At 38.9% G+C, this 15,131-nt stretch overlaps 1 protein-coding gene across 1 annotated transcript in view; it reads left to right on the forward strand.

The window, feature by feature from the left end:
• The window catches only part of LRCH1 (leucine rich repeats and calponin homology domain containing 1), a 199,891-nt gene that overhangs the window by 147,459 nt on the left and 37,301 nt on the right, over positions 1–15,131 (forward strand). Inside the window, exons 8-14 of the mRNA XM_077778806.1 lie at positions 613–718; positions 2,536–2,663; positions 3,937–4,004; positions 6,350–6,436; positions 10,581–10,667; positions 10,768–10,804; positions 14,825–14,878. Coding sequence (XP_077634932.1) covers positions 613–718; positions 2,536–2,663; positions 3,937–4,004; positions 6,350–6,436; positions 10,581–10,667; positions 10,768–10,804; positions 14,825–14,878 — 567 coding nt within the window. The remainder of the gene's footprint in view (positions 1–612; positions 719–2,535; positions 2,664–3,936; positions 4,005–6,349; positions 6,437–10,580; positions 10,668–10,767; positions 10,805–14,824; positions 14,879–15,131) is intronic.

Below are 15,131 nucleotides of genomic sequence, written 5' to 3' on the forward strand. Positions count from 1 at the left end.
ATTGCCTGCTTTTTTGTGACTAGCTGCATGAAACCTTAATGTAGTTTGGGGAATTGGTCTCAGAGTACCATTGCTGTTACAACGATTGGTTAGACTTTGGGCCATTATGATATTAACAATATTTACGATATCACACTATATATCTATTTACAATTACTCCTTTGTTCTGTCAGGTATTACACAGTCCTTCTTAGTGCTCTGACTATTGCTCTTAGGTTGGAAAATGCCATCAGTCACCTGACAAAATTTTAGCTCAAAACATATGTACAGAGAAACACTTGAGTGTTAACTCAGTGACTTTTGACAAAGTGAACACACCCATATTACCAGCTGCCAGTTCAAGAAACAGAGCTTTACCAGCATCCCAGAAAGCCCACTCACATGCCCACCCTCCCAAGCCAAGAGTAGCCACTATCCTAACTTCAGACACCATGGATTAGTTTTGCTGGCTTTTGAACTTTCATAAGTGGAATTGTGCTTTGTATGTGGCATCTTTTACTCCATATTATGTGTTTGAAAGTCACAGTATTTTTTTTTTATTACATAGCATTCTATTAATCTACATTGATAACACTTGTCCCTGGAATGAAGCAGTGCACTGTTTCTTTCTAGCCTTCTGATGAAGACATGGTTAGCCTCAACGTGCCAATGTCAAATATCATGGAAGAAGAACAGATCGTCAAGGAGGACTCATGCCATCGCCTTAGCCCAGTTAAAGGTTTGACAATGAAAGATAGAGGAGAAAGTGTTTGCTTTTAAGTTTCAAATGCTATGTTTACAATCTATACCAATAGGGCCATGATAACAGCTAATGCTAATTAAGCATTTCCTGAGCACCAGGCTCTGTGCTAACCTATGAACGTGATCTCATTAAAAATTCAGAACTCTGAAATGGATATTTTAATCATTTCCATTTTATAGGTGAGGAAACCAAGGCCCAAAGAGTTTGAGTAACTTGCCAGTGATCACACAGCTAGCCAGTAGTAAAGTTGTTCACATTTTGAAGATTTATATAACAGTCTTTAAATCCTCTCTTGGAAAGAAACTATTGACATATAGATTTATTAGGCAACACCAGTTGTGGTAGCACATAAAATCCCCAAATCTCACTGGCTTAACACAATCCAAATCCAGTCTACGTGAGAGGTAGTGATTGGCAGGCAACTCCCCTGCAAGCAGTGATTCAAAGTCCCAAGCTGTGTTCATTCTGAGATTCCACACAAGACTTCCAAAGTTTCCAGGTGCTGTTTTAGGGCAGAAAAGGGCTAAACACAGAGCTTTGCTCTCAAGAGGTTTTTAAGGGGCTGGGCCTAGGAGTGCCCATCTCTTACAAGCTAGGCTTGGATACATGGCCACTTCTAACGACATGTGTGGTTGAGACATGTGCCTAGGAATCCACTTGACTTTGGACAAGATAATTGAACTTAATTCTCTTACCTATAAGTGGGATAATTAGGTTAGGTAATATCTAATTACCTAATTACCTAGGGTTTTCTGTAGCTCTAAAGTTCGGTGTTTCTCTAATAATTATCAAATGATCACTAAGCACTTATGTCCTGCATGCCTTAAAAATCCAGATGCACTCTATTTCATAAGTTGGTGAGAAGCGCTCAGTTGATTACATTAGGGTAGGGTTTTGGTGGTGGTTGTTTTTTTGTTTGTTTGTTTTTGTTTTTTTATTTTTTACTGCTCCTATTTTGTTCAATGACTTTTAAAGGAAATCCTAAAATTTAGTGTTTACTGGTTTGTGGCAGAGATGATTTCATGGTATATGAATAATGTAGGATGAGATTAATATACAGATTATCTCTAATAGTTTGAATATGCCCTCAGTAGTGATAGGAGAGCTGTGTGAACCAACTAATGTTTGCTTTCGCTTTATACCTTCACATGTTTTTAGTTTAGCACACAAGTTTAGCATTATATTTATCTGAGGTTATGATTGGAACCATATATTCTCCAAAAAAATCACTGTATACTTTATGCAAGAATATAACTGCCATTTTATTAGATCACCTTTATAACATTATTCAGTATAGGAGGTAGTGTTTTAGGCAAACCTTGAAAATAAAAGAATTCTGTAATTTGTTACCAGTGAGTTTTTCCCTCTCTGTTCTAGAAATGGGTATTCTGCTAGGTAGGAGTCCTTAAAGGTGGCCCTACTTGGTTTAGTTTCCAGATCAGGGAAAAGAGAACTGCTTGCTGTTCCTTTTGCCTCTTTCATGCTTTCTTTCCTCTGTCTCTTAAGAAAGTTAGAGGAGATTTCATTTCTTTCATAAGGGACTAAGCCATGAAAGGGCATTGACTTTCCAGTTTGTTTTGGGGGCTTTCCATTTCTTTTAATTTTACCCCTCTTTTTCTTTCTTTATTCATCTTTTCCTCATACCCTTCAGGGAAGAGAGAAGTAAAGTGACTCATAGACCTCTATAAGAGATCAGGGAGGAGACTGAAATAGATGGCATTTGAGGGTCATCTGTGTTTTTCTCATCCCTTCATGGAGCCATCTTTTTGTCTTTCTCTGTATTTTCCTGATAGGGGACTTTCATCAGGAATTTCAAACAGAGCCTTCCCTTCTGGGTGACAACGACAACTCAGGAGAAGAAAGAGACCAATTTACTGATGGAACAGATGTTCTCCGTTCAGAATTTATAACTTATATTAAGGCAAGTTGAGTATCAATTGATTTTTTTTTCATCTTCTTCTGTTTGGCACCTTAACATTTAATTTAAGTTCAAGGTTACCAGTCTGTCACCTTAAATGCCAATGTGCTGCCAGTTTCCTTTGGTTTTTATAACATAGAACATCTTCTCAGTGTTTGGGGTGTCTATTTTCTGATGTTAGGAGCTGGTCCCTGGTACACATACTTCTCTGTTTGCCTGTAAATTTGTCTGATTTTCTTTCATATTCAGTCATCGCTTGGCTCTTTCCACTGCTCAGTGCATCAGAATAAGTTAGCAAATGTAATAAAATTACCATTAGCATCTAGTAAAAGTTAACATGGACAAAGATTCACATTCTTTTCAATAAATCCTAGGTGAATACTTTTCTTGGAAGTATGTCCGTTGTAAAAAGAGAAAAGTGGAGATTTTTTAAATCTGGAAATGGATGTCTTCTCTTTCTGGAAAGGTCACTCTGAGGCATTTTCTGTTGTTAACTGTTTTATACATTTTTCCCAAGAACACGCACACACACTCACACACACACACACCCCTTGTCTCACCAACAGTAGAATACATATTCTCATGTAACTGACGAGCCCAACTAATGGAGGAATCTGTCAACATCAAGAAGTGCTAAGAGGGCAATAAGAAATACAATTAAGCTTTCCATTTCTGACTCTAGGTTAATAGGTATTGTGGTCCTGGGTCAGGTCCCTTTTCTTTCATTTAATTTTTAATTGTGGTAAAATATCCATAACATTAAACTTAACCATTTTAGCCATTTTTGAGTGTACTATTCAGTGGTGAATATTCAGACTGTTTGCAGCCATCACCACCATCCGTCCCCAGAACCCTTTTTATCTGGTAAGAGTGAGACTCTGAACCCATTTAGCTGTAATTTCTATTCCCTCCTCCCCTCTCCCTTGGGAGTCACCATTCTGCTTTCTGTCTCTCTGGGTGATGACTCCAAGTACCTCATCTAAGTGGAATCATCCAGTATTTGGCTTCTTGTTACTGACTTACTTCGCTGAGCATAATGTCTTGAAGTTTCACTGTGGTGTAGCACATCAGGACTTCCTTTTGAAGGCTCGATGACATTCCATTGTATGTATAGACCATATTTTGTCTATCCATTTATCTGTAGATGGACACTTGGATTGTTTCCACCTTTTGGCTGTTGTGAATAATGCTCCCGTGAACATGGACGAGGGCAGGGTTTGGCTGTTGACTGTTGATAGCCAGTGGCTCTCAGACGCCCCATATGTTCTGTCCACAGGATAGGACTGGGGACTGTGAAGAACTGTTACGGATAGAAGAGGACACGCACTGGCAGTCTGAGGGAATGTGAGTACCCAGGGCCTGGTTATGAGCTACCTGTAAAGTCCATGGTTCAAGCAGATGGCAGCCCTGTAATGATAGAATTTTGGCCTGCTTTACTTTGGGTAAGCCTATATTCTCACCCAACGATATTGATAAGTTTTTCTTTTCATTGATAAGACAGAAAAACCTACTGATAGGTTTTTCTTTGTCAGATGCTTATTGTCATGGTATTGGGATATTAAGGTGCAAGGTCACACCTCTTCCCTGGCCTTGAGTTTCATCTGATTGGAGGCTGTGGATAGAATGTAATTCAGGGGGGTCGCCTGGGTGGCTTAGTCGGTTAAGCATCTGACTTTCGCTTAGGTCATGATCTCGCGGTTCGTGGGTTCGAGCCCCACGTCGGGCTCTGTGCTGACTGCCAGCTCAGAGCCTGGAGCCTATTTCAGAGTCTGTATCTCCCTCTCTCTCTGACCCTCCCCTGCTCACGCTGTCTCTCTCTCTCCTAGAAATAAATAAAAATATTTTAAAAAAATGTAATTCAGGAGATTAGATAAAATTTCTACAGTGGAGATTCTAGCTTACTGCCATTTGTCTGAAGGAACCAACAGCCGGACCCAGAACAATATGTAGTCCCAGTCACCCTTTACCCAGCCTTCAGGTTCAAGATCTGAGAAAACCATAACCTCTCATGTCCTGGTCTTATGTCTCACAATTGTAATGGCTAACATTTATTAAACACTCCATGCTAGGCACTGTTCTGAGTACTTCATAGGTAGTAACTCATTTCATCTTTACACCAATCCTATGAGATAAGTTCTATTATTGTCCCCCATTTCACATATGACAAAACTGAGGCACAGAGATTGATTATCTTGCCTCAGGGTCGCAAAGGGCTGGCATTGAACCCAAGGAATCTCACATCACATGGATATCCCTTTAACTCTATTGCACCTAAAGACTTACTTAGCCAGCTTTACCGGGGAGGGCCTGAGTCATCATATGATGAACCCCCTCCAGGGGAATTGAATTTGGACCATGTGGCATACAGTAGATTTTTGGTTCCCAGGCTTTTGTTTTCCATGACATGGCATGTGGGCCTGGACCTTCCTTCATATCTTATGGAGGACTCCCCCTTAGTGAGTCTTCACTATATCATTAAAAAGCTTGTCCACTTACAGATACAGAAACACATTGGCTCATATTCTGCAGTGGAGAACAGTAACCATGATCAAATTTCTCTTGACCATTAAAAACATTGCTAAGTACCTTTCACATCACTGTCCAGTATGATCAGCTATTCAAAGAGTATATTTCTGTAATATCAAGGAGGGCTAGCTTGATTATAGAATCAAAGAATTATAGGGAAGAGATTTCATAGGGAGAGTGTTCCTTTAAACTTCAGTAGACCCTGGAACAATGCAGGGATTGGCACACCAACCCCTGGCAAAGTCAAAACCTGTATATAATTTTTAACTCCCCCTAAAATTTTATTACTAAAACCTACTGTTGACCAGAAGACTCAACAATAACATAGTTGATTCACGTATATTTTGTATGTTATATGTGTTATATGTGTATATATGCCATGTTCTTACAAACCTAACTTTGTCTGAACTTTCTTAGTGTTTCTAGGCAATGCATTTCAGCAGTGAATTTTTTCAAATTGCTGCAAATCTCTAAAACATTTTCCAATATATTTATTGAAGAAAAAAAAAACCATGTATAAGTGAACCTGTGCAATTCAACCTGTGTTGTTCAAGGGTCAACTGTGTATAAAACTTAGGAAGCCCCATTCTGAATCTTCTATTTATTGTTCTTAACCGTGACTGTGGAGCCCCAGTATCTGGCTTGGCTTTTTTTTTTTTTAAGTGTCACAAATGATCTTGCTGCATAAACAGCCAACACTGAGAACCACTATCCCAAAGTGAAATCTCATATTGTATGAAAGCAATAAAACGAAGCTATACTGGTTGCACTGGAGTTGGGAGAGGCAAAGTAGTGTAGACCTGCTACATCGGGGCACCCCTGTGCATCCCCCTCGGGGCTCAGAAAAGCATGGGGTGGGGGGAACCACCCAGAGAGTACATGCCTTGATTTTATAGAGGAGCAGATGCAGGCCTGCGGGCATTGAGACTCTGTGTGAGCTGCTGTTTTATAGCAGAGCCAGCCTTCCCCCACCCAGTAGCTCCATTTCCACCACACTCTGGCGATCCACTCTGCAGGGTACTGACCCATGATCATTATAATGTGGACTTTGTCAAAATAACTTTTGTATGTTAGATGCGTTTCTTAAAGTGTGCTCTCAAGAATCTAGATAATATCCATGTCCTAGTAATCATTTTCATTCTTATGCTTGGTTCATGCTGCAGAATAAGTTCATCCAAAGACCAGGACGTGGATATAGCAATGATTGAACAGCTGAGAGAAGCGGTAGATTTGCTGCAAGACCCCAACAGGTATGCGTGTCTTTCCTTGGCCCAGGTTTCATGTGAGTACATTCTCTCACCTTTAAAAATATCTGTACACACAGTTTGGGCTCAGTCTAACCACCAAAAGGAAAAGTTTTTGCAAGATCCATAAGCTTAAGAGTCACACTTCCGGAGTGATTGAGATCGTTTCCCCCTTTTCCAATCCCTTAATGAAGTTTATTTACCCTCATTAACTTCATATGGGAGTTTGGGGCATAATTCTTAGAAAATAGCAATATAATAAAAGTTCATATTTGATTTTGCTTTAAGTTCAACTCCTGACTTCTAGAAATATCAAGGAGATTTTCCAAAAAAAAAAAAGAATTGTTTTACCAAGTACTATCATGTTTATTTTGAGATGCCAAACATATGTTACCTAAATAATATATTTCTAAAGATTTGGGTTATGAGATAATTTTTTAGTTGAATTAGCCATTGTCATAATAGGCACTGAATGTAGTAGATACACTTTTGAGTTTCTTAGCAAAGGATAATTGAATTCCCATGGACAAAATATTTTTCAGTAAGATAATATACCCAGTATCAGGTACTAGCTACTTTATCACTAGAAAAATAGATCCGAAGTATATTCCTGATAAACTGTTTATGGGTCCCGTGGACTTAAGTATGAAAACAGTATGGTCTCATAATATGGTGAACATAGAAATTACACCACATTTTGGAAATTCATGAAAAGGGTGGTTAGCGAGTCCCAGAGGGCCAGGGATGGCTCACCACCAATGTTGCCTGGTCCTAAAAGAATAGTGATAGGCCAGTTTATTTGGCTGAAAGTCTTTAGCAATTGATTTGAAAAGCATGTCAGTTATACAGACATTGATTGAGTGCTTAGAAATCATGAGAAGATCTACTGCATGCACCTTGGGGGATATAAAGATGAACAAGACACAGCCCTTGCCTTCTAAGAATTTAAACTATGGTAGAGATTGCCTTGAGTAGCTATTTGTAAGTGTGATTGATTGAAGTACTTGCAGTGATAGGCTGGAGTGAATGCCTGGCCATAGATGGAGATGGAGGGATGGCTGGGCTGGCCTCCCTGGAGGCTGCGGTAGTTCATCTGGGCCTTTAATAACTGGCTATTTCAAGGAGAGAGCAAACGCTGAATTGAATTAAAAGCTTAGGCCAAGGCATGGAGGTCAAAAAGAGTGCAGCAGGCTTGGACTCTTCCCGGGAGGCTGGGGTCTAGCAGTATGCGTAGTGCTGCTGATGCACAGCCAAGACCGAGAAGCCACAGAGGGGCGGTCAGAGTGGTGCCGAGAATGTCTTCGAATGCTGTGTTGAGGAGCCCAGACTTCATTTTATATGGAGAGAGAGGTAGTGGTGGTTTAAAAACACCATTATTCATGTTCCTGATTCTGCCTAATATTGGGCTCAGAGCCTGGCTTCTTAGTGAATGCCTAATCAAAGCATGTTCTTTAAAGAGCTCAGTTTCACATTCTAAACCAGGGCAGTCAGTGAGAGGATAAGAAACAGGTACAAGAGAACACATGAGTGTGTTTTCTGCGTTTGTGTGAAATGATACGGAATGGGGAAGCGGCATATCTGAGGAAGAGAACAGACTTTGGATCAGCCAGCCGCTGGTTCTGAACGCAGCTCCAACACCATTCATTTGGGTGAGATGTAACTACTCTGCCCGCCATTGTCCTCCCCTCTGAGATGGGATCCAAGTACTTACTTTTTAGGATTGTGAGGATTTGAAATAATTTATAAACTGCTAGTAGGAAGGTAAATTAGCAAAACCATTCTAGAAGACATCCTAGTAGCACATGGCCATTGTCTAAAATACATGTAAACTTTTTTAGAATAAATTCTAAAAATTTATTCTAAGGGATGAAGAGAGGTGAACAAAGATTATGAGAGAGAAGATATTTTTATAGCAAATATTTAGGTAAAATGAAATAATCTAATAGTTTAGAGATACTTAATATAATTTGATATTTAATAAGATGGAATATAATATGGCTGACATAATGGTTTTTTTAAATTTTCCAATATATTTTAGAATGCTAATTTTGTAATTTTCACTTTAAAATACAAAGGTTTGATCTCAATTATATACACAGAATTAGGTCTCATTTGTGTCAGAAACCTAGAAAAAAATTAAAACTGGAAGGAAATATATTACTGTGGATACTTTTCTGTAGGTATTTCTAAATTATTATTTTTCTATACTTATAAATTGTAGGCCCTTAGCGGTGGGCACTATTGTAGTTCTTTGGCAGGCATTTGCCAGGGGTGGTGAGAACAACGTGAAGGAACAGTCCAGACTGTTTAGATATGAGCAGCTGGCCTCTGATTATCTGAGATGGGGAACCAAGAGGGCCCCAGGCTTGAAGAGGAGGATATTGGGGTGCACATAGGGTGTGCTAAATAAAGTCCAAGGTGGCAATGTCCATTCTGCTGCTGGGAGTTTGGTTCTAGGACCTCAAGACTTAGATTTGAAAGTCATTTCATACGGTGCCACAGCAACAGAGCTGTATAATAAGGATGAGATTCCCAAGGCCAAGCATATGGATGGGAATGGCACGTGAGTCCAGGAATGAAACTTGAAGACGTGACATTATAGAGAGCCATTGGGCTCAACCTTATTATATTATTTGAATACTTGTACCTTTTGCATTTTGTATCACTCCCCCAATAAACATTTCTTACAGATTTGAGATTGATTAATATGTGAACCCCAAAGTTAAAAAAGAACAGCCTAGTTTGGGGGAAATAAAAGTGGTTTGGGAATATGGGCCTGGGGCCCAGCAGTGGAAATTTTGGTGACCTGGAGGAGGGTTCCCAGCTCTGGGCCTGTTTCTTCATCCTTTATGAGAAGTGAGATGAACTGAGGACCTTGAGATTCCTCTCTAGCTTGGAAACGTTTGAGGCAATGAGCTGCCAAGAACGTAGAGCGAGTGGAATGGTGGGTGTGTGCTGGAATTGTGGAAGAAAACAGCCCTGAGTAACCTTCCAAGAGCTAATTGATTTGCATCTTTATGGAGTGCTGTTTTAAAATGGTATCATGTTGTAAAACTTTATATGGATTTCATTTGCTCCCTAAAATAACCCACTACTTTGGCTACTTTAGATCTTTTGTTCATCCTGGATAATTATCATGATAGGACAGTTCTAACTTACTATAATATTTCTGTGAGTCAGTATAATAATAACAAAGAAAGGGTCCTGTGTTTGTTTCTAGTAAGAGAGGGCTCTTCAAGAGTTCACTTGTTTCTAGCTGCTTGGGACTGAATATTAATAGTAAAAATACAAATAAACATTGGGGTTTTCCTTTATCTCATACTTTATAGATCCAAACTTTTTGTTGTTTTGACTTAAGCCACTAATTATAGGATTAAATTTTAGAGGCTTACCTTTCATTCAACCTTAACATCAAAACACCTTGTTGAATATTGGTATCATATTTTGCCTTTATCTTGAGTTCTTTTTTAAGGATTTCTGATTATAGAGTTGATAGCATTTTCAGTAGGGCATGTATAATGTGAGTCATCCCTATCTTTTACAATAGCCTTGTAACTTTTATATGACTTACGAAATTCCTGGTTTTATAGATCTTAAAAATAATTCAACTCTTAAAATTGCAGAAATTCAGAACCTATCTGTAAGACAATTTGAGAAATAAGATTACATGTCAAATTGTTTATGAATTCTAATTTTTTAAACTGAGAGTACTAGTATATATCAGAGATCTCTTCCTATTAAAACAAAATGCCTTTTGTACATATAATATAGTTAGTACTTTAAGCAATTTTATTTACCTCTATAAATTATTCAAGTTCTAGAATAGAACTTAGTGTGTGCTACCTATGAATATTATGACTTTGGCAGAAATTGCTGTTATATTGCAAATAAGTTGGATTGCAATACCGATAGCAGATAGAAAATTATATTCAAATCATATAAAATTTGGTGCATGGTGGGAAAATACCACATAGCTTGAAATTTCTATGATAAACCTTTGATTACTTTTTAATATAATCAAGATAAAGGTAACTTTTTAATATATTAAAATTATAAACTAAATATGACCTGAAGCATTGGATTTATTAAAATCATAGAACATATGAAAAGCTTAATTAACATGCTAACATCTTTTTGTCCTACTCTTTAGATTAAGCACAGATATTTCAGAGAGAAATGTAAACTTTTATCCTGTGGAATCAGCAGAAGCCTTAGACTTACAAGATTCTGCACTAAAGTATGTTGACCTTTCTGTAACTGAATGTATTTTCTCTTTCTACATTGAAGTATGTATGCTTTAAGTTCCACTTTATATCCTTTTTTTTTTTCCCCTATAGTGGTCAAATACAGCTGGAGACCTCTCCGGTTTGTGAGGTAAGGCTCCTCTTGGATTAACCAGAGCTCTCTGCAGTACTCTACCATGGAATAGTGGCTACGATATTCTACAAACATTTATCATTGGGATAGAACAGTCATTGGACCAGTTTGATTTTGTGAATGGTCTGTTGTTCAAATTTTGTATACGTCTACCTTATTTAGCTTTCCTATGTATTATACTTCCATCTTCCATTAAAGATGAGGGTTGGTTATTTCCATTAAATTCTCTAAATTTCCTGGGTCAGACAGTCTTACTGAGGCAGGTGATAGCAACTGAGACCCCCAGGGAACCCCATGCATCAGAAAGTATAGGCCCATTCAATGCAGATTTTAGAGCCAAGGAAGAGACCTAGGAAGTGGCCTGGAGAAAATAAGCTACAAAAGACTTGAAAGGAAAAAGAAATGATTTGAGAAGTCTCTAGGAGGTTTAGGAGACCTGTAGCAGAGAGACCTGGTGGAGGTATTTGGGGGCAGAGTAAGGGTGGAGTTATACTGGGTGAAATGTGGCTGGCTGTCGAAAGTGGTTTTGACTAGAAATGAGCCTAAAAGGTCCCAGAGAAGCAGTCATATAGCTACATTTGAGCTGGTGACTCGGGAGTGAACCCTGCGTGACACTCTTAACTCCTCTCTCCTTACTGAGTGGGTTTAGGATGGCTAATTCCAGTACACACCAGTTTATGTCCCCTGAAGTGTCTGAGCTTGGGAGCTGTAGTGAAGCAGGTTCACACTCTTTCCTAGCTAAGTCTGTGTTGAGTAAGAGGAGAAAGAACTGTGATTTCATTGTTGAGAGTCACGACTTAGAGTTATGTGGAGTCTTATTCCTACCTCAAAGACTTGCTAACTAGCAACCTTGGGCCAACCGCAGGCAACCTCTCTAAACTTCTCCTTCACTTTCTCTAAATTGGGACCGGTCTCACAATCCAGGGCACCTAGATGGCAGCTATTACTCTGACTCTCCTACTCTATTATTGTTATTGGTGTGGTCCTTAGACAGAATTACTGCACCGTGTCTTCCCCGGTAGAGGCATCAGATTACCCAGTTCTGGAACATCAAGAAGCCTCTTCTGTGAATGTTGTCCCGGCCGCATTCCATTGGGCTGTCCTCTGAGACACACTACTTGTGATCCTGTGCAGGTCCACTTTTTTATTATTGAGTGGTTGATGATAGTTGAGCCACTTTTCCTCAAAAGCTTCCTATTTGGAAATAATTTGAAACTTATAAAAAATGTGAGAAAAATTATAAGATTCTACAAAAATTAAAAAAAATTTTAAGTTAAAAAAATTGCATTCTTTTGCCTAGAGTTACTGCCTATTATTGCCTATTATTAACGTTTTACCGCATTTGCTGTATTGTTTATGTCTTTCTTTCTCTACACACAGTTCCTCTTCTGAAATGTTGAGGGTTTCATACATCATAGTCCTTTTTCCCTAAACATTTCAGTGTACATTTTGTGAGGATAGAGATTTTATTTTACCTAATTACATTTGGTTATCACATCATAAATTTACATCAACAAAATATTTTCGTCTAATCTATTCATGTTCCAAAGCTTTCCATTGATCTAATGATGTTCTTCATAGCATTTTTTCCCCTCTAGTATAGGGTCCATTCTAGTGGCAGGTGTTGTATTTAGTCCTGAGGTATCTATAGTTCCCTTTATTCTGGAGCCTTTCTGTAACTTTTCCTTGGTTTTCATCACCTTGAAATTTTAAAGGCTACAGCTCTCTTCTTTTCTTAATGGTAAGCCCCTTATTTTGTGGGACAGAAGTCCCTCCTGTTTCCTCATGTTTAGATTGAGATTCCGTGTTTTGGATTCGGATACTGCACAGGTGATATGTGTCCTTCTCAGGATATCCCCTATGTCTATATGACCTTCATAGGTGATGTTAGTTTGATTGTCCAATTGTTGTTCAATATTTATTTATTTATTGGAGAGTGCAAAGGGGGTAGGGGCAGAGAGAGGGGGACAGAAGATCTGAAACAGGCTCTGTGCTGACAGGCTGACGGCAGCGAGCCTGATATGAGGCTCCAACGTATGACCCACAAGATTATGACCTGAGCCAAAGTCGGATGCTCAACCGACTGAGCCACTCAGGTGCCCCTGCCCAAATCACAATGATCACGTAATAACTGTCCTGTTTTTCCACTACAACCAGTAAGCAATCAGTGAAGAGGTACTTTAGGACCATGTTAGTATCCTGCCACTGACCCACTTTTGATTCTAGTAAAACAGATGCCCACCTAGATGCCTGATTTCAGGAGTACCAGTAAGACACAAATCCTGTAGAAAAAAGATATCTCTACTCCATCTCTGATTTATAATGTTTTGTGTTCATACATGGTTTTTTTTTTCTTTTTGGTTGAATGAGGACTCCTAATTGGTATAGGAACTTCTTACTCATTGTCTTCCTTCTCTAGGGCAATCATCTGTCTACAACAGGCACATCTCAATGATTTTAAAAAGGAGGGATTAGATAGCTGGCTCTAGAAGTCACGAGGAGGAAGAGAACGTAGTGGATTAGCAATGCCAGTGCCAGTGATTATACAGAACTTAAATGTGATCCTCACTAATGATTTGGTTGTTTTTATATTCTCTCCTCCATCTCATTCAGGAGGAAAGTAATATCTGTAGCATAGTCTTGAATCAGCCAGTGTTCGTTGAGTACTTGTGCCGGATTTGGTCTTGTTTTTTGGTGTCAAGGACTGAGAAATTAAAGATATGAAGTTGTCCTCACTTTTAAGGTGTTTTTAAAGTTATGGAGGGAAGAAGACTTAGATACTGAAAAATTTGAGAGTGTTTTTTACAGACGGTGAGATGGTCTGTAATCCTGAGTGTTTTAGGTGCTCTAGGAGACCAGGGAAGAGATAGGAGGTTAAGGAGAGGGAAGTAAACCTGGGTTTGGGGAGTAGTTTGGACTTCAATCGGCCCCAGGAGGCTGTGCTGAGCAAGGCAGCAAGCAGCCGTGACAGAATCAGCAGCAGATGTGGACCAGGCAGAAACACTGAAGAACGAATGGGTGGTGCCCAGTTCCATAGGTGAGGCCACGATTATGAAGTGGTTTATTTGTCTAACTTTAAATATACTTTAGATGACTGTCTGCATCAGGTTTAGGTAGCACCGGCCTCCATTCAGGAGGAGTTGCAAACGGTAGTCCCATTCATAAATAATAACAAATTGGGGAACATATTGAGGGGGACAACAGGAAAAACATCAGAGGAAGGAATTGCTCATAGAGAGGATCAGTTGTACAGGTACTTGTTAGTAGTTCTAACCAAGCCACGTAACTGGGTAGGGAAAATGATGACATTTTATTCTAAATATATGTTTTTCCTTTGGACTTATCAAAGTTCAGAATATTTTTTAATTAGCACTCCTCAATAGGAATAGACATTTTAAATGTATACTGATTTGGTGTAGTATAAGTGAAGATGTTCATATGCATTATCGCCGGATTTTTATTCAGGTAATTGGTGGGGTTCTTAATTATCATATGCAGAAGGGAGATCTGAGTAGCATAAGGTAGAGTTTCCTCATTGATTCCCAAAGCAAACTGGCGTTGAATTGACGACGTAAGATTGTCTCAGGTAATTTGAAGTCCAGGCATGTACATTTATTAAAAACTCCCAGGGGGATTCTGTGTACTTGGGAAGTACTGCCTTGGATCATTTCTAAAAACCTCTCGTTCATAGGAGGGGTGGGAGCCCACAAGTGGCTTGGTAACCTAGCAAGCAGGCTGATGTTTACAGGTACTTTCAACTGAACTCTTTGCTCTGGGAAATTCCTTGTCTTAGTTTGTGTTACTTTTGATGTATTTTTTGTGTGTGTGAATATAATAGCTGCATGTTTTTAGCAAATGTAAGTATGACTTACTTAGCTACTTAACAACACTGAATAATTCCGTGTATAATCATTGTGTGCCTGTGTACCAGGGATATGTTGGAAGTCAGGAGGATGCAGTTCTTGCCTCAATAATTTTATGGTCTAATGGAATATACCATGCCTTTTTTTCTTTAAGGTGCAAAATGACCTAACATTACAAAGTAATGGTGGTGAATATTCTCCAAATGAGGTAAGGTTCCTGAAGATTCATGTAAGCTGAGGTATTTTGTGAAGGCTGAATTGGACTATCTTTTACAGAAATACATATCTGAGACGTTCATGATTCATGACCTAATTGTATTGCAGATTCTCTGGGGGGAGTCTCTCTCGTTAGCTGTTCTAGTCTTAGCTGACCCTACCCACAATTAAAGATTAATTTCATATGATATATTTTGAAAACCAAATACGGCAACATCCTTATAGAAAACAAAGTGATGGCTCAA

This window comes from Crocuta crocuta, unplaced genomic scaffold (genome assembly GCF_008692635.1).
Source record: "Crocuta crocuta isolate KB4526 unplaced genomic scaffold, BGI_CrCroc_1.0 scaffold586, whole genome shotgun sequence".
Classification (NCBI taxonomy): domain Eukaryota; kingdom Metazoa; phylum Chordata; class Mammalia; order Carnivora; family Hyaenidae; genus Crocuta; species Crocuta crocuta.